General features: G+C 42.0%; 1 protein-coding gene across 11 annotated transcripts in view; it reads right to left on the bottom strand.

Moving 5' to 3' along the window:
- The window catches only part of Abi1 (abl interactor 1), a 77,652-nt gene extending 54,240 nt beyond the window's left edge, over positions 1–23,412 (bottom strand). For 5 of the 11 annotated variants that reach the window (XM_005082677.4, XM_005082678.4, XM_040755395.1 and 2 more), the window contains exon 1: positions 23,156–23,412. In XM_005082677.4, the coding sequence (XP_005082734.1) occupies positions 23,156–23,272 (117 nt within the window). In that variant the 5' untranslated portion in view covers positions 23,273–23,412. The remainder of the gene's footprint in view (positions 1–23,155) is intronic. The other 6 variants (XM_005082682.4, XM_005082685.4, XM_021234450.2 and 3 more) reach the window with 2 other exon arrangements.
- Between the last annotated feature and the right edge of the window lie 1,283 nt (positions 23,413–24,695).

Genomic DNA, 24,695 nt, shown 5'->3' with positions numbered 1-24,695 from the left:
TTACCAGCTACGTGTGGTGGTGCATACCTGTGATATTAGCATTCAACTCAAGAGTAATTCAGAAGTGTCAAATTCAAAGTTATCCTTGGTTACACAGCGAGTTTGAAACCAACCTGGATTATATGAGACCTCACCCCTGACAACAACAACAAAAAAATTTTTTTCATTTTTTTTAACTTGCAATATTCAAAAGTCATATGTGGCTGGGTGCTGGTGGTGCAAGCTTTTAATCAGCAGGTCTCTGAGTTGGAAGTCAGACTGGCCTCCAGAATTCCAGGACAGACAGACTAACCAGAGAGACCCTATCTCCAAAAAATAAAAAACAAAAAACAAAAAACAGACAAACAAAAAAAGCCATGTATTGGTTTAACGCCCTACAGATAAAAGCCTTCCAAGTCACCATAAAAACTATAAATTTGAACAGTAAATTTGCAGAAAATTACTGCTGCCAGTTATTTTGTTTATAGCTCCCTTATACCAACCAATTACCTTACCATGTCCAAGGAGCAAACAAAATGGGTCACAGATTATAGACCAGTACAATTAAGACCGGCATTCACTGCCGGGCGGTGGTGGCGCACGCCTAATCCCAGCACTCGGGAGGCAGAGGCAGGCGGATCTCTGTGAGTTCGAGGCTGGGCTGGACCGATAGCCTCCAAAGCAATACAGAGAAACCCTGTCTCGAAAAAACAAAAACAAAAACAAACAAAAAAGACCGGCATTCACTACAGTAGACTCCCTATTAAATAATAGCTCTGGGAATTGTCATATGATATGAAGCCCATTTGTCATCCCTGTCTTATACAATGGATGAAGGCCACTTAAAGGGAATCAAACATACACAGCTTTAAGAGAAAGTTAACTGTTTAAATAGCTGCAGTTAAAAAAAGCAACACAGTGGATGCACTTAAAATAAACCATACAGGAAATTCCTTAGATAACTGAACTCTATGATCATCTCACCCATTACCAACTTTCTTCTTCCTCCTTCCTTATCCACCTGCAGAACTCAAACTTGCTAAATTAGGATCTGCTGGCTGGAGTAGAAACCTTTAATACTATCTACTTCATTAAGCCTTTTTCTGTCTTCTAATGGCTTCTTCAAAGGAAAAAAAAAAACACTTTTTACTTCAGGAAATAAAAAATTGCCAGCAATCTCTTCTGCATCCTATCTCCCTTCCTCCTTTCCAATGAAATCAGCCCCCCATCCACCATACCCTCACTTCATTTGCCTTTCCTCCTCCTCATGCTTTCTTCACCTACAGGTGAAACCTTTCCCCCTTTTTATTAGGTCAACACCTGACTCCCAACGGGAAAGGAAACATCCTTGTCATGACTGCTGCTCAAAAAGTTGACACATACCAGGAGTGATAGTACACAACTGTAATCCAAGCATTTGGGAGGCAGGAAGACTATCAAGTTTGAGGACAGTCCGAGCAACACTGGAGAGCCTGCCTCATAAAGGGGGTGGGGGGGACAGAAGCATGGGGATGGGAAAAGGATTTGTGGCATAGTCTGTTCTTTAACTGGGAAGCTCACACAGAACAATCAGCTACCACTAAATTGACACATATCTTCATATTTGACTGTATTCTCGAAAATGCTTTTAAACCTTTGTAGCCAATTTATATCTTCCTGGCATTTCTAGTAGACATATAACACAGCTCAAATTTTAAGCCTTATCATAATTACAACCCAAATAATCCCTTTATCATCAGTATCACAATGCATTTATTGCATTTATACTTTAAAAGGCTTAGGACACAATCAAGAGAAACCCTATTTTAGAAACATTCAAGTACATTTAAAAATTACAATTAGGTTCGAGGTCAGCTTGGGATACATAGCAAGTTCCAAGTTAGCCTCAACTACACAGTGAGACCTCCTATGTCAAAAAATAAACAACAACAAAAAAAAATTCACTGTTAGACAAGACAGGCCCTAACAAAGAGGACGATAAGCAAGGCAACAGAACACACAGTCCACCGGTGTACACTCACACCACAGCACTGCCACCTGGCATTCAGCAGCCTAGCTGCTGCCAGGTTACACAGGTCACCCACTAGGCAGGTCTCCCACTCCCCTGCCCAGGTAAACAATGCCCCATCATGCAACCTAATTTATGCATATCTATTCCGTTCTTCAGTCACACAACACAGGTAACACTCAAGCCCTCAATTCCCCTACCAAGTCTTATGTGCACCACTGCTCACCATGTGAGCCAGGGAGGACAGACAGATTCAGGCCCCTGCTGACAGCTGTACTGACAAAACCTTTTGCCTGGAAGGACAATTCATCTTCATGCCCCTCTGAAACTGCTCTAAATATTGTTCATATAAAAGGTCTCATATTTAGTTGGGCAATGGTGGCACACGCCTTTAGTCCCAGCACTCGGGAGGCAGAGGCAGGTGGATCTCTGTGATTTTGAGGCCAGCCTGGTCTACAAAGCTAAAGCTACAAAGAAAAGAAACCCTGTCTGGTGGAGGAGGGGAGAACACCTCGTATTTAGCCCAAGATACTGGCTTTCCTTCCACTTACTCCTTTGCTGTCAACTAATTCACTTCCCAAACAATTTCAGTTTTTCTTAAAAAGAATAATAGCAAAACACTCCACATACTGGATAGTGCCACCAGACAACACATATCACAACTGCTTAAAATCTATGTGTTTTTCACTTCTAGGAATTTGCACAGAAGAAAAGCAAGGGCAAGTTCAAACAATATTCCTATCGCCTCAATTTATTTGTTTGGTTGGTTTTTGGTTTTGGTTTTTTTTTTAGTTTTTCGAGACAGGATTTCTCTGGATTGCTTTGGAGCCTGTCATGGAACTTGCTCTGTAGACCAGGTTGGCCTCGAACTGACACATCCGCCTGCCTCTGTCTCCCAAGTGCTGAGATTAACGGTGTGCACCACCAACACCTGGCTTTCACCTCAATTTGTAACAGCAAAAGAAAAACTAGAACCAATGTAAAGAACCAATGACAGATAACAAAAAAGTTTATTTTGACTACCATGTAGTCAAAATTTATGTAGATATTTACCAACAAGGAAAGTGTATTAAAGTCAGGATTTAAAGCAGGAAGTAGTCAGTCCAGTGTGATTGATCGATAAGGTATTATGTAATTTCAATTTCTATGAAGCAATGAAGATCCAAGAAGGATGAAAAATCACAGAGTAATTCATCAGTCAACTTGAGAAGCTAAAGAAACTGGTTTACGAAGAAAAACTAATACAGAAGTTGTGACACTCTAGATTTGCCAACTACTGAAGATCTGTCAGATGAGTGGGGCTACTGTCACAACCAGGAAAAGGAACTGGAACTGAGCAAGAGAGTAGGGACAAGTTGGAGCCCACTGGTCCCTCCACGCCTCTTACTGCATCTACTCAAACATCTTCAAATGGCAGACAATATTGTTTACACAAACTCCTCTTTTGGCTAATTCTAACCCAGTGTGTTTAGCAGCCATACAGGGGAGAAGATTATGGAGGACATAGTCTGAGCTTGAGTAAAACAAAACAGTAAAAACCACCACAGTACAGTCTATCAATATGGTATATGAACATACTTCCCTTTTAGACATACAGAACTCATGAGTAAAGACAACAGCAAAAACATGCTTCAGTCTACCATGCCACAGCTATCTCACTCATATGACCAAAACCAATTACTGGTCACTTTCCTCATTGCTGTAACAAATACCTGGCAAAAAAGCAACTTAAGAAGTGTTTATTTTGGTTCAGTTTGAAAGTCCACTTCATCATGATATCAAAGGCATGGCAGGAGGAGGTAACGTGGCTGCTCAGCTCACCTTCTCATTATTTAGTACAGGGGACACTTGTCCTTTTCCTTTGTTGTTGGTTTTTTCTTCTTACCTACTCTGTTTCCCTTTTTGCTTTTCTATTTTTCTATGCAGACTTTATTACAATTTTGTTTTTATTTTCTATTCTTTTATTTAAGCTTATTCTTGTTACTTGGAAATTTCTCTCATTCATTCATTCATTTATTCATTCATTTGGGCTCTTCTGGGGACTGAATCTTAGGCCTTGTGCACTCAACAAGCACATACTTACCACAGGGTTATAATCTCAGGTCATTTTTTTCCCTAATCTGCTATTTTCTCTTCTTCATAACAAACATTCCTCCCTCTTTTTCCTTTTATTAAACCTCTCTTGCCTCTATTTTCCCCTCTCCCTGCCACCTATCCTTTATTTCATCCATTTACTTTATCCATACTTACACTAAATATTTTTTAATTTGCTAATGCACTGTTTTATGACCACTGGCAATACACTGGTGGGCTTTAACTGATATTTTCAAGTATATCTCAGTATCTTGCATCATGTGTTGTGATGCAAAAAAACAGAAACATACTTCAACAGAAACCACATGGTCACCTCAACATATACATAAAAGGCTTTTGAAAAGGTTCGACAACCTTCTTATTAAAAAAATTTAATTTTAAAATGATTAAAAAGAATATGCCTCAGGTGAGTCATGGTAGCACACACCTTTAATCAGGAGGCAGAGGCAGATGGATCTGTAAATTCAAGGCCAGCCTAGTCTACAAAGCAAGCTCCAGGGATGTTACACAGAAAAACCCTGTCTTGAAAAAACAAACAAACAAGTCTCATAATAAGTTATACAAACTTATAACAAACTAAATGGGAAAAACTATAACCAAGAACAAGACAAGTGTGCCCATTCTTTCCTCTGTTTCAATGTAGTATTCAAAGCCTTAAGCTAGAGCATTAATACTGAGAAAGTCAGGCCACAAATAGGCAAGGATGAAATCAAAGCATCCCTACAGGCAGTCTAATAGAGATGTTTTTTCAATTGAGGTTCCTCTTTCCGGATAATTCTAACTTAAGTCCAGCTGACAAAAAATATTAGCCAGAACAGGAACTACTGTCATCAACAGCCTTACTGAGTTGTGGCCTCCATGATACCACGGACTGGAAGTCAGTATGCCCACTGGTGCCATAGTGGCGGAAAGAGTGTAGAACTGAAGATACGGTGGAGTACTGTGGAGAGTTGTCTTGCAGGCATGACAAGGCTGAGAGACTCTTGAGCTCACAGCCACATGATTACTTGCACAAGACTGGGTCTGCTAAGTTGGCAAGAGTAATAAGTTAATCAACAAGAGTGGGAGGGGAACAACAAAGAATAATGGGGGGGAGGATATGTTCAAAAAATATATACATGTATGAAAATAACACAATGAAGAGCATTATTATAAAATTAATATATGCTAATTAAAACAAATAAAAGAAATGACCAGTAGATATTTTAGTGTGCAAAATACTTAGCAACCAATGAAATGCAATTTAAACTAGTCTGATAGTTAATCTCATCCCAATCAAAGTGGCAAAAATCAAAATCAAATACAAACAAGGACATGAGAGAAAAGGAACCTCACTCACTGCTAATGCACAGGCACTGCCAAGGCTGCCAACCTTGGATCACTAATACCTGCTATGGAAGCAGAGAATGGACTCCCTCAAGTTGTCCTCTAGCCTCCATAGGTGTGCTGTAGCATGACATGTACACACACACCTAACTAATAATTTGGGTGTTTTTTTTTTTTCCAGACAGGGTTTCTCTGTGGCTTTGGAGGTAGCTCTTGTAGACCAGGCTGGTCTCGAACTCACAGAGATCCGCCTGCCTTTACCTCCCCAGTACTGGGATTGAAGTAAAGGCGTAAGCCACCACCGTCCAGCTATAAATTTTAAAATCGTAACTATCACATGATTCCATCACTCTTTAGTAAGTGAGTCTTGTCAGAGCTAACAATGGCAGTACTTAAGTAACACAGATAACTGAGACAAGTATGTACAAACTTTTGAACAAATTACCCAGAGCTCTATGATTTGATCTAGAAAGAGGTGGTGCTACTTGAGACAAACTTTGACCCCATCTAAGAAACAAAAGGTAATAGAATATGACCTCTGGAGAGGAAACATAAGCTCACAGAGAAAAGGGAGAAATACTAGCTTCCCAACTGGCCAGCAGCGGTCCAGTCTATCCTGAAGAGTCCTGGACAATCTTGAATGTGGGAGAGTACCAGAACAGTTTCCTTGTCCATACAGGAGCCTGATTCTCAGCCCTCCCTTCTCCTTTCTTGACCAACAATGTAGCGCATAAATCAGTCAGTTCCTTAAAAGACTTTACTCAGCCTCTCTCCCATTCCTGGGAAGATCTTCATTTCTATCCTTTTTAACAGTCCCAGATCTTATAGGAAGAGACTTCTTAGCTAAAATGAAGGTTAAACTCCTTCCCCCAGAACAGTACTATTTGCTCTTGGTGGCAGTAAAAATTGATGCTGGAGCATGGACAGATGGAAGACTACCAGTAGGTCAGGACTCCCAATAGCTGAGAGCTTACATCCTGATCCGCAGACAAGATGCAGAGATATAAAGACTTGGCCTAGCATGGGCTTTTGAAATCTCAAACTCACCCTCAGTGACATGCCTTCTCCAACAAGGCCACACCTACTCCCACAGGGCCCCACCTTCTAACTCTTCCCAAATAGTTCCACTAAGCGATCAATCGTATAACTCTGTGGGGGCCATGCTCAATCAAAATACCCACTATTGAAACACAAGACTAGGAAAAGACTAATCCCATAATCAAGAGGTTCAAAAGAGAAGGTTTATTAATTGAATCCCTGTAACACACCAATCCTGGGAGTCAATAAATAATCAGAAACTGGTCAAAACTGCATTCTCATTAACAAGGTTGTGGTCTCTCTCCGTCGTGTGGTCCCCAATTTCTATGCACTAATAACTCAGATTCCCTCAGGGATCACCTTCTATTCAGTGTAAGACCTCAAGAATGCTTTCCCCACTCCACTGCGGCATGAGAGTCAGCTCTCGTTTGCAAATGAGGACAGGACAAGTCACCTGGACTGTTATGCCCCAGGGACTGTTTGGGCTTCCCTTTTCTCAGGACCTGATAGATTAAACACATTACCAAATCACACTGACCAAGTATGTAGATGGTCTTCTCTTAGGTGGATCACTGAGTCTCTTAAATTTCTTGCTGAAAGAAAACAGACGGTATCTCGAGACAAGGCCCATTTTACCAATGCAAGGTCACTTATCTAGGTCTAATTCTAACAAAGAGTACCTAGGCCTGAGGATCTGAATGTATTCAACCTATTTTAAACTTCACTCTCCCTTAGACCTTGAAAGAAGTAAGCCTTCCTGGGAGTTCTGGACACTGCAGAACTTGAACTCCTGGATATGCTAGACTGGCTAGGTCTCGTTATCCAACTTTAAAGGAAACTCACCCTCTCCCCAAAAATGCAAGTTTCAAATTCCTTTGGTACAGGATAGGGTCATAATCTACACTAATACAAAATGTGTAATCAAACAAAATATACAAGATATAACTCGGAACAGACAACAGCATAAAAAATGGCAGGCTACAAAAATAGCTCACTGGTTAGTTACTGTCTGCTCTTCCAGGGGACATAGGTCTCATTCCCAGCACCCACATGGCAGCTCACAACAATTTCTTGTTGGGGGGGGGGGTCTGACACCTCTTCTGGCCTCCAGAAGAACTTATGCAGTACACAGACATACGCATAGGCAGAACACCCACACATACAATTTTTTTAATATTTTAAGAAAATAACAGTAGGTTGGTGGCGCACGCCTTTAATCCCAGCACTCGGGAAGCAGAGGCAGGCGGATCTCTGTGAGTTCAAGGCCAGCCTGGTCTACAAGAGCTAGTTCCAGGACAGCCTCCAAAGCCACAGAGAAACCCTGTCTCGAAAAAACAAAAGAAAAAAAGAAAAAGAAAATAACAGTAGGTTAATACAGAAACTAAATGATCATAATAAATGGGGCAGTGCTGGCACAGACCTTTAATCTAAGCACTTGGGAAGCAGAGGTGGGCTACATTGAGTTCAAAGCCAGCCTGGTCTATAGAATGAGTGCCAGGACAGGTTCCCAAGCAACACAGAGAAACCTGCCTAGAAACAAACAAAGTTCCTCATAATAAATTGGTCCTACATTTGGCTCTTTCTTCCATGATTCCACAAAGATTAAGTAACAAGACCATTACAAATTATCACCAGGTATGGTGGCCCATATTTGATCCCAGCACTTGGGAGGCAGAGGCAGGCAGATCTCTATGAGCTTGAAGCCTACCTGATCTATATAGTGAGCGCCAAGCCAGTCAGGTGAGAAATATAACTCACAAAAAAGGTAATAATAATTATTAAAGTGATTCACAGTATCAATGAGGTCAAAACATTTAAGAAATCTCTGTGAGATTCCACACTCATATTCTAGTATTTGAGAAGTGAAGACAAGAAGACAGGAGAGTGCAAAGTTACTTAAGGGCTCTGCCGACTCAAGCAAGGCAAAAATAGCTCTGTCAGGCCTTGTCCTTCTCCCCTATTCCTCCTATTCCCTCTACCTTGCTAAAAAACCATTAGATTACATTCCTAAAGTTAGCTGTCAAGGTCTATTCCCTTATTTGGCCAGTGGGTAACTTCTTCCTCTTGAAGTTCACTACAAAGATCCAGTTAACAAAGTATTGAAGTCCAACAATCAAAAGCCTCCTTTGGCTACCCTAATTAATATTATGTGAGCCAAATTAAAATTAAACACCCCACCCTAACACAGAACGTTCCCCTTTTGTCTTTGCAAACCTCCGTTTTCCTCATCAACTCCAACAGCCTCCCTCGCATCTGCCACTACTCCGGTCTCACCAACACACCTCATGTCATGCTGCTGTGCCTACAGTCTGCATCTGTTGTCTCTCAAGCCTCCTTTTCTCAACTTCTAAATTCAAGACTTCACTAAACTTGCTGAGACATCTCCCTCTCCAGATAGTGTACTATAGCTCTTTAGAATATTCTGGAAGTTCCTTTCAAAGGGGATAGATCTCAATATATGTAAAAGACATACATGTTTTGAAATGATTTGTAAAGAGCTACTAAAGATATAAAAATGCCAGGATCTATACAATACAGAAAAGTATTGCAGAACATTAAAATTAACATTAAAAGACAAAGACTATACAGCTTAACCTCATGCCACAATAGTATACAGCCAGAGCCCTTGGAGTTCTTTTTCTCCACCCCCGCTCCCCACTTCTGCCCACACAGCCAGCTAATAGTCAAGCCTTATTCCTATTCTTCAACCCACTGCTCTGCCAATCAAGACCACTGTGGAGGAGTGAAAGCTGGAAAGTGTCAGAAACCAACTGTGTACTAACGATTGAGAAAGAGGAGGTCTTACAGATGCTTTTCTGAGTGCAAGTTGCCTCTTGCAGGCATAATCACTTTATGATAGAAGAGAACAGATACAAGTGAAATAAGCCATCTTTGCGCATTCTGTTGTGTGTGTGTGTTTGTAGGGAGAGAGTACTTTAGAACAGGGTCCACTACATAGCCTAAGCTGGCCTGAAATTCTCAATACCCCCCCCCAAAATCCTTAGTACTGGGACCACTAGTATATAGAGCCATGCCCAGGCATCTCTGACCTTTTCCTTCAGAGGACACATGTCTTTCATTAATGACTAAGATCAGTGGTTCAAAGTCAGACCAGGGCTATATGAGACCTTGTCTCACAAAAACAAAAACAAAAGAGATTTGGGTGTCGGTGGTTATATGCATGGGTACACACACTTACCACAGAACAATTTCTATTTTCTTAGATATCATCAAGCAACAATCTCTACAGAGCTATATTAACACAGGCAACACAATAGCCCATCGTGATACCTAGAAGAGCGAGCCTCCCAGGCAACTAGTAACTATTGTTTAATGAGTCTCCTTCTAACCACCTGTTCAACACAAACCAACAGTGTCAAATACTCTTCTTTCTAGAATAGAAATAACAGACTTCTGCCCCAACTTAGGACTACACCTCCAACCTCTCACCAACTCTTCTAGGGTTCTTCCGAAGCTCTAGGTTCCTCCTCTTCTCTTCTCCACTCTTAAATGTAACCTTCTTAGTTTGATGTGGGGAGGATTCAAGTTGGTTTTTGGGGGCAGAGGGGTAGAGATTGAAACAGCTCTGTAGTCTAGGCTGGCCTAAAACTCATTATTATCCCCAACTAACCTTGAACTTGCAGCAATACCAGGGCCTCGGCTCCTGAGTGTTAAAATTATTAGCATGAACCTTCATGCCACCATAAGATGAAAGAAATCCTTTGGATTTGCAGTTGTTGTTTCAATCAAATTATGTGTAATTTGTTTGTGAGTATGTGCACCTGCATGCAGGTGACCAGAGAAGCCAGAAGAAGGTGCTGGATCCCCTGAGGCTGAAGTTACAGGCATTGCGAGGCACATGACATAGGTGCTGGAATCCAAATTTGAAGGGTCCTCTATAAGAGCAGTACTCTTACACCTGAATCAGTTCTCCAGTCCCACTTTTTTTTTAAAAGATAAGTTCTCTTGTGATCAAGGATGTCCTTGAACTCTTGAATCTTCAACATTAGTTTCCGGAGTGCTGGGCTTAATGTCAGTCATCCCACTGTTTAAAACTTTCAGCTTCAGGGCAAAAATCACTAATATGGTGTGATAAGTTCTTGCCTTATCTGGTTTCCACTACATCTCTCAGAATGCTACCCATTGTCTGTTCTACAGTACCCAGGCTTGTAAACTATTCTCTTTCACATTCCTCTGGCCTATATACACACAACTATCTTCCCTCACTGCCTAACCCAGCTTTCTTGATTAACAATTTTCAGATCTCAATACTAATTAATGCAGATGCTCTCAGAGGCCAAAAGAGAATGTTGGTTTTTTTGGAGCTGGGGTTGTAGGTAGTTGTGAACCACCCAATATGGGTGCTAGGACCCGAACTCGGGTCCTCCAGAAGAGTACCAAATGCTGTTTGTTCTCTTAACCATCTACAATCTATTTACTAAAATTATTAAAATAATACATATTATGTAGTATGCCAAGAAGACTCATGCATAAGTAATGTTAAATTTTTTATGAGATTACTCAATCTACTTTAGTCACAGATACTCAATATTCATACCCTGTGATGTTTAAAATTCAGTCTACTAAATCAACCTGCTGTAGCAAAGGTTCCTTAGTATGGTCTGCTTCACAAGATCAAGGACAAACTTTTTTTTTTCCCAGACTATATCTCCCTATATAGCTCAAGGTAGCCTTGAACTTGACAATCCAGAACTTGAGAAGCAGAGACAGATGGATTTCTGAGTTTGGCCTGGTCTATACAGCAAATTCCAAGCCAGCTGGAGATACATAAGCAAGACCGTATCCCAATTTCTCCCCACAAAAGCAGCTAAATACACAAAAGCTGCATTTGTTTCCTTTATTTGTAATCAAGGAAAAAGCAGCTATACAACTTACTTGTAAAATGAGACAATTTTTATATATCATTATTACTTTTATAAAAACTGACACACAAACTATTGCTTTCAGGCTTGAGTAACTAGCCAGACTTGTCACCAATAAATGAAATTTCAACTTTGAAGTAAAAGAAAAGAAAAGAAGAATTTGAGAAAATATATTCATCAACTTGAGCTTGAAAGCTTTTCAATATTTAAAATTTTTTCTAAGAGACCTTGGTAATGTAAGTAAATAAGATTTTTTTTTTCATATAGCATAGTTTTTCCCTGAGCCCCAGCATGGCCCATGTGCTTAATAGGTATCTCATAATTTACATAACCAAAACAGATACTTTCATATTCTTCTCCCTGCAACCCACCCCCAGGGCCTAACCATCTGCTACCATCTAGCCACATGCTTAAGGAACACAGTGGTGCTTAAGGCAGGAGTCCTCCTTAGATTCCTTTCTCTTACACCATATGCAAGCCAACATACCCTTTCCAATGTGTCTAAAAAATATGCACTGGTCCAATTCCTCAGCATCATACCTTCTTATACTCTCCCTGCTGGCTGATTCTGCTATCACCTCTTCAATCTGTTTTCCACTCAGCAGCCTAATCCCTTAAGAATTAAATTAAATCACCAGGGGTAGGTAGCAAACACCTTTAATCCCAGCACTCGGGAGACAGAGGCAGGCAGCAGATCTCTGTGAGTTCAAGGCCAGCCTCGTCTACAGAGGAGTTCCAGGACAGGCTGCAAAACAATACAGAGAAATCCTGTCTCAAAAAAAAAATTTAAATTAAATCAAGCCCAACACAATGGAACACACTTTAATTCCAGCACTCGGGAGGCAGAGGCAGGTGGATCTCTATGAGTTCGAGACCAGCCTGGTCTACAGAGCGAGTTCCAGGACAGGCTCCAAAGCCACTGAGAAACCCTGTCTCAAAAAAAAAAAAAAAGAAAAAAAGAAAAAGAAAAAAGAAAAACTGACAGTCAATGTGGTAGTTTGAAGGAGAACGGCTCCCACAGTATTGTATATTTGAATTCTTCGTCCATAGTTGGTTAAACCGGGAAGGATTAGGAGGTATAGCCTTGTTGGAAAAGGTGCATCAGTGGAAGCAGGCTTTGAGATTTCAAAAGCTCACAACATTCCGTGTGTGCATGTGTGTCTTCTCATGTGTAAGTTCTCAGCTACCATTCTAATACCATGCTTGCCGCCTACTTGTGTGTCTGTCATGATGGACATGGACTCACCCTCTGGAACTGTAAGGCCCCAAAATAAACTCTTTCTCCCATAAGTTGCCTTGGTCACGGTCTTGTGTCACAGCAATTGAAAAGGAACTAAGGTAAGGCCAAATAGGTAAATCTAAGTATATACACAGACCCTCCCAGACCTCACTAAAACTTGCAACACATCTTATATGTTGTTATGGCAAAATATCAAACTAGGTAATATATAAATAACAGAAACTTACTTAACACTTTATTTTATGGGTAAGCATGTATGTTAAAACCACATGTGTACATGGTGCCTACAGAGGCCAGAAGAGGGTATTCCAAGTGAGTCCTCTGGAAAATCAGCAAGTGCTCTACCACCACCCCTCCCCACTCCCAGCCCCTATTTCAGTTTTAAAATCTGAGACACTCAAAAATCAAGTTTTGGACATTTACTTTGTATAAAGAATCTCAAACAGCCAAAAGCACTCGCTTTAACTCTTGGCTAGTAAATTCATTTATAAGGACAGAATCCCCATGACAAGCACCTCCCCCAAAGGCCCCAGTAATGTGAATTTTGAAGGTGCACCATAATTCAAACTACAGAGTATACTTATAGTAAATCACTAATGGATTTTAAGTAGACAATGTTTTGTTTTGTTTTGTTTTGAGACAGGGTTTCTCTACATAGTTCTGGCTATCCTGGAATTTACTATGTAGACCAGGCTGTCTGAACTCACAGAGATCTCTGCCTCTTGAGTGCTGCGATAAAAGGTGTGTGCCACGGTGTCCAGCTCACCATCTTTTTTTTTAAATATTTATTTGCTTGCCTGCATGCATTCCATAGTGTAAATGTAGAAGTCAGAGGGCAATTGGTGGGAGTAAATTCTCTCAATGCATCACACGGCCCCAAAGATTAAGTCAGGTCATCAGGCTTGGCAGCAAATGCTTTGACCCAATAAGTCTTCTCTTCAGCCCAGATTTCTACTTTAATATTATCATAGTATTGCAACAGAAGCTCAGTGTAGATAATGGGTCAGTGAAGAAATGGAGAACTGGGAACCAACAGCAAGTATCTAATCAGCAGCCAATGCAGTGGATATAGAATAGACAGGTTAAAAGCCAGGCATGGGATGGGGGACTAGAGAGATGGCCCAGCAATTGTTGCTCTTGCAGAGGACCCAGATTTAGTACTCAGCACCCATAATAGCTCACAACCATTCATAATTCCAGTTCCAGAGAATCTGGCACCTTTTCTGGTATCAATGGACATCAGATAGGCATGTGGTGTACAGACATATATATGCAGGCGAAACACTCACACACATATATAAAGTATAAAATATTTTTAAAATTTTGATAAAAGCCAGGAGTGGTGACACTCTCCTAAAATCCCAGTACTTGAAAGATAATAGGAAGATATGGTTTTAAGCACGTTCAAGAATAGCCCTTGTCTGCAAAGGACAAAAGACAAAAGAAGAAAAAAAATACCCAAAACAAATTACTTAAGAGTCAGGTGTGTACCCATATGCTGACACTAGCTGCCTGGACCACCCCTACCCTCAGCACCCCCACCCTATACAACTTGAGATAACCATGCTAAGACCACAGCTCCTCAAGGAAGACCCCAACCAGGGCTGTCTGAAATACAGGGATCAGGCTTTTACTATCACATGCCTTGAGGAACTCTTTTTTTTTTTTTTTTTTTTTTTTTTTTTTTGGTTTTACGAGACAGGGTTTCTCTGTATTGTTTTGGAGGCTGCTGTCAATTGAGGCTGTCGTCCAGCCTGGCCTGGAATTCACAGCAATCCACCTGCCTCTACCTCTCAAATGCTGGCATTAAAAGATTAAAGGCGTGCACCACCACCGCCTGGCGCCTTGAGGAACTCTTAAGTGGCCCTGCAGCTATTACCAATTTAGCCAGAGAGAGAGTGCTACCCATAGAAGAGGTACTATGCTAGGTGCTACAGCTGGCCTAAAACACACCTCTTGAGGATGGTAAACGATGCTAAGGGACAAGGGGACAAGGCTGTGACTGGTCCAAACACTTTTAGGCTTACAACAGAAAAACGCTGCTCTTTTCTTCTTCTTCTCCTTCCCCACCCCTCCTCCTCCTCCTCTTTTTGAGACTACAATTATATCACTTCCACCTTACTCTTCTCCCTCCAAACCCTCCAATGTACATACCCCCACCTTGCTCTCTTTCAAATCCAGGGCCTCTTTCTTTAACTGTTGGTGTGTGTCTTTTTCTTCAATTGTTGGAGTGTGTCTATGTATATGTGTGTATTACTAAATACATAAATACAACCTCCTCAGTCCATACAATGATACTTGTATGTATGCTTTCAGGGCTGACCTTTTGGTGTTTGATAACCATTTAGGGGAATGGGTGGGGGCTCTTCTTTGGGGCAGACCATTTCTCCTGAATTCCTTGGTTGTCTGTAATTTTTTGTTGTTATTTTTTGTTTGTTTTTTTTGGGGGGGTAGGGGTCTAGAATGGAGACCTTGTGGGCTTTCCCTCTCCCCCATTAGCATGTCTACTGGTATAGTTCTTGTTCACATCATGTTCAGGCAGAAATGTTGGTGAGACTACATGAGTGTAGTTTCTATTTCTAGAAGACAATCCCACATCAAACTTCCTGTTCTCTGGCTCTTACAGTCTTTCTACCCCTCTTCTGCAATGATCCTGAGCCTTAGTTGCAGGAGTTGGGCTATAGACTTAACAGTGGGAATTGGGCTCACAATTCTGCACTTAGTCAGCTGTCATTTTCTCTAATGTGCCTCTCTAGTGCAAAGAGAAGTTTCCTTAATGGGAGGTGAGGACTACAATTAAGGATTAATATTTAGAATGTATCTATGCAAAATACATCTGCTCAAAGGAGGAGGTAGAAAGCTCATAAAAGCCAGAGGAGGCACATGACTCCAAGGAAACAATATCTTCCATACACAGCAGGGTTGGTACACGTAAGATTTCAGAGACTCACAGCACACACAAAACCTGCACAAGATCAAACCAAAGTACCAGCAAAAGGGAAGGTGAAATAGACAAAAGTCCCAGTCTAAACCAAGAAGCTATTTGCAATTGATACCTGCTGGGAAAAGGAAAATCAGTTTTCTACAATGAAGTGTTCCTGGGTATACCAACCACATTCCAGGGCAAACACCATGCCAAGAGTAGATGACCAACACAAAAAAACAAAATGGAGCCGGGCGTTGGTGGCGCACGCCTTTAATCCCAGCACTCGGGAGGCAGAGGCAGGCGGGTCTCTGTGAGTTCGAGGCCAGCCTGGTCTACAGAGTGAGTTCCAGGACAGCCTCCAAAACAATACAGAGAAACCCTGTCTCGTAAAACCAAAAAAAAAAAAAAAAAAAATGGACTCCATGGTTTTGTTGTTGTTGTTCATTGTTGTTTTGTTGTCATTTTTTAATCTCTTATTGGGGTTTTTGTTGTTTTGATTTTCTTTTTTGTTGTTGTTTGTTTTTTTTTGCTTTTGGAGGTATCCTACTCACATACACACATTGGTACAGATAAAAGTCAGATCTAGAAAAAGTTGGGAGAGGAGAATAATATGATCAAAATATACTGTATAAAAAAATTATTTAGAATGTAGTTAGGGATTATGCTGGTTTAGAAAGTGGCAGCTGTAGGTTCTCTTCCAAGATCCATGACTTCACTAGCTCCGGAGAGTTGGCAAGGTTTCCAGTACCAGACATGCTTCTTGTTGAGCAAGCCAGAAGTGCAACAGATTGCTTTTTTTTTTTTTTATGTGACTCACTTAGTGAGTCAGCTGGGAGATATTCTCCAATGCCACCTCTAATATTGGAGCATTATGTTGCACTTAAGAAAAAACATAAACAAACAAACAAAAAAAAAAACCAGGTGTGGTGGTTCACACCCCAGTCCCAGCACTCAGAAGATAAAAGGTGGAAGTTGCCATGAGTTTCGGGGGCCAGCTTGAGCTACATGATGAGACTATCTCAAAAAACAAACAAGCGAACAAAAAAAAATCATTTTAAGTATTTTAAAAAGAATCAATGGGGGACTGAAACATGGTTCAGAAGGAGAAAGTGCTGGCCAGTCAGTGAAAGCCTAATAACCTAAAATCAAGGTTAACCATCAGAACCCATGGTGAAAGCAACAGATCAACTCTTGAAATGGGCACTGTAGCAGTTGCACAACTCTTTCCCTCCCTCCTTCCTTCTCTGTCTTTCTCTCTCCTTACACACACACACACACACACACACACACACACACACCTACCTAATGTAAAGTAAATAATAATAATAACAATAATAATAGTAATAATAGAACCTGTCAGATGAACTAGTGGTAGTTTGGGGAAGAAATGCAGGAACAAGTTGAAGGATAACACATGGTTGAAGAACCATGCACAGTTAACTGTGTGGCATAGTGGTTCTTAATTCCATAGCATAGTAGAGGCAGGAAAACAGGAGTTCAAGGCCATCCTCAGCTATATAAAAGTTAGAGGCTAGCCTGGGCTATAGAAGAAGGAAGAAAGGGAGAGACCGAAGGGAAGAAGTTAAAGAGGGAGAGAGGAAGAAGGAAGTTAGTTGTTTTGCAGGATTTTATTATTTATTTGTTTGTTTAGACATTTGAGACTGGATCTCATTCTAGTCTACTCTAGGTTGACTTGGAATTCACTCTGTTAACACAGGTTGTGGTGAACTGATGATCCTCCTACCACAGCCTAAGTGACAGGATTATAGGCAATTGTCATCACATCAGGGTACAATTAGCAACAAAAACACATTACCCTTCTTAGACACTCTATTTGCTCTCAGATTCTCTTACAAACACTGATACACTACCAATTAATTCTGAAACTTTTCTATGTGGAAAAAATTAGTAGAGCCAAGAGTACATGTATTTGAGTCAACAGAAGGATACCACTAAAAAACAATCTCAAAGCCTGCTTTCTAAAGATATGTATATACTATTTTTAAAAAGTTAGCTATTTTTATACCAAAATTTATTCATTGTTATTTTTCCTATTATCCATTCAATGATGTACTGACAGCACCTCCCAGCAGTGACCCAGACACACTGAAGTCTGAGAGAAGGAAGAGCTCCTTCCTTATTGCTGGATCATCCATCCATCTATCCCACTGTTACTGCTCACTGATGCCGCATCCTGTGCTAGCAAGATACCACAGCTTCTTCACCTTCCGGGACAAACTGAAAACCACTGCTCTTGAGGAATCAATCCTCCAGGCTGCCCGCACTGAGACTGTGGACTGAGCAGCTACTGAGTGTGAAAGCCTCTCCAAAGTAGACAGCCCGTACTGAGCATACCAATCTAATGCATTTCCTTTGTAACTCATATTCATGCGACTGGTTCTTTCATAGAGAACCCTAACACACCCAGCTATCACGTTGAGAGTCATCTTCTACGTACTCTCCACTCCATATGCTGTACAGATTTTCTTGTCACTATTTCCTAAAAACTGTTGTGTAGGAAAATGTAAGAATTTAGCGTCAGTATGATCGCTAGCAGGTAAAAGTGTTTGCCTCCAAGTCTGATAACTGTGAGTTCAAATCCCCAGGTTCCATATGGTAGAGATAATCAACTCCTACAAACTGTCCTCTTATCTACACAGTGGCACATATGTACACACACACAATAAATGTAATGTTTTAAAAAATATTTTCACAGAACTTAGAGACTGTACTCAGTTTTTAAGTAATCTAGAGATGAGAAGACCTAATACATACAGAAGTATATCTGTAGGTTTGATGTAAATTCTATGCCAAACTAGATAAGAGAGTTGAGCATCCAAATTCAATAAAGGACACAAATACTACCCTTTATTACTATCTCTAATTATTTTCCTCACACATTTTTGGGGGGTTTTGTTGCTGTTGTTGTTTTTCAAGACACAGTTTCTCTGTGTAACAATCCTATCTTTCTGAAACTCGATTTGTAGACCAGGTTGGCCTCAAACTAACAGAGATCCACCTGCCTCTGCCTCCCAAGTACTGGGATCAAAAGGGCATGCACTACCTCCACCTGGCACACATCCTTTTTAAGGCAACTTTTTGCAGAAAGTAACCAGGTCAGGTTTTAAAGAAATTTAGTACTGGAATCTGAAGATTTAGTGTTTATTCCAGCAATTATTACTAACTACTGAACTTTATTTACATTAGATATTTAATGTCTCTGAACCTAGATGGTTTGTCTGTGGTCCAGGAAGAGGAGACAGAGCAAGAGAAAGAAGAGGAAGGAAAGGAATACAACAAAGAGGAGGAAAAGAAGAGGCAGAGGGGAGAAGAATGCAAGGGGCGGTGGCTAGACAGGCAGGCGGCATGCACGCACGCACGCACGTGCTATGGCTATAGGGCTTGGGCCCAGAAGTTTGAGGCCAGTCTCCTAGGTCAACATAATGAAACTGTTTTTCAAGACACTACTTTTTTTTTAAGTTTCTTTAGGTTTTTTTTTTTTAAGTGAAGTCTTGCTATGAAGGCTAGGTAGGTTGGTCTCAAACTTCTTATATGAAAATTATGATCCTCCTGCCATAGCCTCCTGAGTGTTGGGTTACAGGTATTTACCAACTTCCCCATTTCAAATAAAAAGCTTAAAGGCAAGAATAGCACTTTTAACAATTAGCACCTCTTATAAACAAACAAACTGTACAATACCAAAACGGTCAAGCTTCTACCAACCTCAAATTGTTTCTGTGTCAAAATGTTACCTCCTTTCCAAGATTCATGTACATAAGGAAGCAAATGTTATAGGAGCTGAGGTTAAGCTATTTCACACTAGTATGTCAGACTAAGAATTAAAATATAATTGCAGGGGCTTCTGGTGACACACGTGCACAAACACACATGCAAAACAAGAAACACACTCATAATTTAAAGTAAAAATAATTTTAAAATTTGCCAATCCAGATCAATTTCAGCCAGAAAAACTAGGATCACCAAAGGTAGAGGATGGAAAAGAAAATATGAGAACAAATTTCTTGGAGTACTAGCACAGAAACTATTGGCTCCTGGAAATGATAAACGTGTAGATGGCACTGTTTACATACCCAAAGTCTGAAGTACCATAACCCTAACTTCTCAAAGAGCCTTCTATCCTTATCTGAGCCAGCACGATCTTTCATGCCAAGTAACTTTCCTTTACTTTCTACTGTTCACTTAGCTTTCTTTCCTTCCTACTTCCCCAAGATAGGCCCTGCAGTAAGACAGTAACAACTGTAAAGTAACTGGCTGGGCTCAAGGATCAATGGTCCTTGAGTTAATCTACCAGAAAAAAAAAAAAAAAGGAGAAACAGCAAAGGCTTTTCTAAATACCAACATAAAAATGTCTTATAATTTTAATATTGTTTGCTTGGATGGTTTTGGTTTTTCGAGACAGGATTTCTGTGTAACAGTCCTGACTGTCCTGGAACTCCACTCTGCAGACCAGGCCAGCCTCAAGCTCATTGAAATCCACCTCGCCCGGCCTCCCAAGTGCTGGGATTAAAGGTGTGCACCACGCCCAGCCTCCCTATAACATTTTTAAAAAGATCTCTGTGTGCATATATATGTAAACATGTGCCCACAGATGCCAGAAGAGGGCATGAGATTCCTTGAAGCTGTAGTTACAGGCATTTTGAGCTGCATGTGGGTGCTGAGACCTGAACTCTGGTCTGGTTCTGTTAGAGCAGTATGTACTCTTGACTGCTGAGCCATTTCTCCAGCCCCTCCTCATAACTTTTAAACTTCATCCTTTTTAACACAGCTTTAAAAAATCTCTTAATAAATTTGGCTTTAAATGACTCAATTAAGAACTAAACTCAGCAGGGCACAAACCACTCCAAGGACTCGCCCAAACAACTTCTCAGCTGAACAGGCCTGAGTTCTCAAGATTAAGAAAATAGCAAAATAATTATCATGATAAAACACACAGCAATTAATGTCTCACAGTAGGTATGATAATTTTCCTCACCAGGCATGATGGTACATGTTTAATCCTAGGAGATGAGACAGAGGAGGGGGATCTCTGTTGTCCAGCATGGTCTACATAACAAGCTCCAGACCAGTCATGGTTGCATGATAAAACCCTGTCCCCTCAAAAACAATGTTTTTGTTGTTCACCACTGGCTAATCTTAGCACCTGGAGGCTAAACAGGAGGACCAAGAGTTCCACCAGCCTGGGTTAGAATAGGTTGTGTCTGAGAACAAACCAAACACACACAAAGCAAACAAAAAGAAATAACATAGTTTCTTAATCTAATCAGGGCTATTACCAATTAAAGTGGGCTGTGCTTAACTGTGTTTTAATTGTGGGTGTGCCTATACACTTACAAGGGCAGGTCCCACGTGCTCCACAAGAGGGTGTTGGGTGGTCCCTGGAACAGGCTGTGGTATGCTGCCTGATACAAGCGAAAGGAACCAAAAAGGCAGCAATTTCCAGGCTTTTCATACTAAAATAAGTAAAAGCTATACATTTTTTAGTATTTATAAAATACAAGATCACTTTTCTATTCTTACACTATACCCACATTTCTGTAAGATTTTAAGAGCCAGGTGGATGGTGGCGCATGCCTTTCACCCCAGCACTCGGCAGGCAGAGGCAGGCTGATCTCTGTGAGCTCGAGGCCAGCCTGGTCTACAGAGAGAGTTCCAGGACAATCAGAGCTGTTACACAGAAAAACCCTGTCTCGAGGAGGGAAAAAAGATTTTTAAACATGCTTAAATGTATTTATTAGACTTACTCATTTTATTTCCCAGTGTTTTGCCTGCTTGTATGTATGTATACTGGGTATGTGTTTGGTGCCCCCAGAGGTCAGAAGAGGGCATGGATCTCCAGAAACTCCAGGTAAGGATGGCTGTGAACCACAATGAGGATGCTGGGAATTGAACCCAGGTCCTCAGCAAAAGCAACAACGGCTCTTAACCACTGAGCCTTTCCTTCAGCCCCTTAAAATGTGTTTTTAATCAGCTATATAGTTTTCAAAAACAAGTAATACAGTAGGCATAGCAAGCATTCAACAAGTTTATCGGCAGATTACCAAAGCCAGAGGTTGGAAAAGCCAGTATGAAGACAAATTCCTTGGAGTACTGCTCCAGATTAAGTATTACTAATATGGGAACTGACAAATATTCAAACAAGTCTCAAAACAGTATCTCCCTCTGGAAATAAACCTGAAGAATCTGCTAGCACAGAAACTACTGGCTCTTGAAAATGATAATCACGTGAAAAGCACACACAACCATGAGACTACGAGCCAAACTACTGCATACTATTCACTTACAATCACCAATAAACACAAGCAAGCATCTGTCATAGTCAAAATGCCAAGAACTTCCTGATAAATTAGTAATTTTATACTTTCGATTTAAAGACTAAGGTTTGCCAATCTATTTTATTCATATTCTTCTATACATTGACTCCAGTTAGAAAGAAATCTCAGAAAATAAGCAACCACCACGACACGACACTACTGTCAATCCAAAAATCCATGAACATTTGGAGGAAGATAAGTATTTAAGACTTTTCCCAATGAATTCCCCCTATGAATCATTCGTGCTTTATAATAACGAGTATACATTATCCTAAAGCGGAAGTAAATATGATGAGGAGGAAAAACCCGACTTGAAAACCGCCAAGCACGCGGATTTCCAAACCTTCAATTAAAAGATTCTTAAGATGAATTCTATCAAACCTTCAGTACTCACTCCCTGCACCTGATTGGGAGGTTTGTGTAAATGTGACTCGAGATATTTTTTTAAATAAATAAAAGGCACACCCTATAGGATGAACTGACATAATCACCCCCACCCCACCCTCCAACGACACACATCCCGCTTTTCCTTTCCCAGCGCCTCTTCCCTGGCCATTCCTCTCGCAGCTGTCTGGATTCTACACTCATCATATTCCGCAGAGGGGCGACAGCGAGGGGTGGGGGACCACGGCGACCAAGGGAGAACGCGGGATCTCCAGGAAGACCTCGGACGGGGAAAAGGGGGGTCTCACGGCCGACCCCGGCCAGGGAAGACTGAGGGGTCTTAGGGGCGGACATTGGCCCAAAGAGGCAGCGCGGAGTAGAGACCGGCCAAGACGAGACTGCGGAGAGCAGATCCCGGGCAGGGAAGGCTGCAGGGAGCACGATCCGAACAGGAGGAAAGGCCGCGGGGCGCACGAATCAGCTAGGAGAGGTTGTGGGGAGCACGACACGGCTAGGGGAGGCTGCAGAAAAGAGCCCGGGCAGAGGAAGCTGCCGGGAGCAGAGCCCGGGCAGGGGAAGCTGCGGGGTGTAGGCGCAAACCCCAGTCAGGGCAGGCGGTGGGGAGCTCGACCGGGGCAGGCTTTGGGGACCGGCGGTCCCGGCAGGCTAAGCACAGCCGGACCCGGGCAGGCTGCCGGGAGCACACACCGGCCGGCGCGGGACAGGCTACCGGGAGCACAGCCGGCTGTGGGCACACTGGGAGCGGCGTCGGAGCCGGCGGCGCCCGCGGCGGCCCTGCTCCTCGCCCATTTTCTCGCGGCGGCCACTTCCTGTATCGCGGCGGCCGCTCGGGCCGGGGCGGAGGGTGGCTGAGTAGGGCAGCTCCCACCGCGCCCAGCCTGCTCGTCGCCCCGGCCGCCCCCGCCGGCCGCCCCCGCTCCTCACCTGTATGTAGTTGTTTTCACAGTAGTCTGCCACCCGGGTCAGGTTCTGGTAACTTTCTATCAGCGCCCTCTTGCCAGACGGGATCTCCTCCTCTAGTAACATCTGCAGCTCTGCCATTTTTCACCCCTCCACATCGCTTCCTCTCGCGTTAAAGAAACAGAGGCAGCTGGGTCCGCCGGGGACCGGAGCGCCGCACAGCCCAGACACTAACCACCCACCCGCCCTCCGCCGGGTATTGTGGGACTGCACCTCCTCCTCTTCCTCCTTACTCTCCCCGCCCCCCCTCCACCCGAGACGCACAGCCGCCAGAGCCTCACTTTCTCGCGAGAATCATTTCCCCTATAACAAGGGGACTGCTCCCCCCCCCGGTGGCATTGCTTTCTGGGAATTGTAGTTTCTCCCAAACTAGGCTGCGCATGCGTCCAAGGAGCCTCCCAAAACTCTGGGAGGGACTTCCAGAACTAAGAGGGACCCTACGGTTTTAAATCTAGAGGGCTGGGCGTCGGTGGCCCACGACTGTAATCCCAGCAATCGGGAGGCAGAGGCAAGCAGATCTCTGTGAGTTCGGGACCAGCTCTGATCTACAGAGCGAGTGCCAAGATAGACTCCGAAGTTACACAGAGAAATCCTGCCTCGGAAAAAAAAAAATACAGAGCGTGCTGTAGACCCCGGAAGATGGCGCCACAGGGTGATCTAGGCAACGGAATTATTTCTGTGAGAAGACTGAAAATTGGCAGAACTTAATTGGAAAATTTCAGTAAATCAGAGAGGCATCCAATCAGAAAAGGATTAAAAACAGAACTCTGAATCCTGACTTCCTCAGTCTTGTGAGAGATATGATTAAGAGTCTGCCTTCTTAACTTATGCCCCAATTCATTTAAAACTTAGAAAACAATATCAATTCTCAGATAAGCATCAAGCAGTGTGCTTAATATTGCAGAAACAAATGGAGCAAGTATAATTTGTAGACTTACAAATTTAAAGAAAGCAGGGTGATGGTGGTGCATGCCTTTAGTCCCAGCACTTACGAGGTAGAGGCAGGCAGATGTCTGTGAGTTCAAAGCCAGCCTGGTCTACAGAGCAATCAAAATCCTGTCACACACACACACAAAAAAAAGATAAAAAAAGAAAAAACTGGCTATGTCTAAAAGACAGAAATCAGGAGAGAGGGATGTAAGGGAACTAAAATTTAAAATAAAAAATGTTATGCCTGTCAAACCCCAAAACCAGAATGGTGGAAGGCCAGAACAGACTCCTGCGATTTGTCCCCTAACTGCCACACTACACCATGGCATGAGCCCAGCCATGTATACATACATCATACATGCATGCATACATACATTCATACATTTGTAAATAAAGTAAAATTTTAAATAAGCAAATAATTTTAGTACTTTCCTTTTCTAGTGTCTTTTCTCACCCTCTTTTACATATATCTTCCTACTTTTCTAAGTATGGTGCATATTTTTCTTCTAAGTTGTGCAAAGTTGTTTTGCTTTCCTTATTTCTTGCCACTTGCTCTGCAAGTGAATCAAAAGGC

Source organism: Mesocricetus auratus, unplaced genomic scaffold, assembly GCF_017639785.1.
Source record: "Mesocricetus auratus isolate SY011 unplaced genomic scaffold, BCM_Maur_2.0 Super-Scaffold_100013, whole genome shotgun sequence".
Taxonomy (NCBI): domain Eukaryota; kingdom Metazoa; phylum Chordata; class Mammalia; order Rodentia; family Cricetidae; genus Mesocricetus; species Mesocricetus auratus.
The sequence above is the reverse complement of the archived record's forward strand: the minus strand, read 5'-3'. Positions and strand labels throughout refer to the sequence as shown.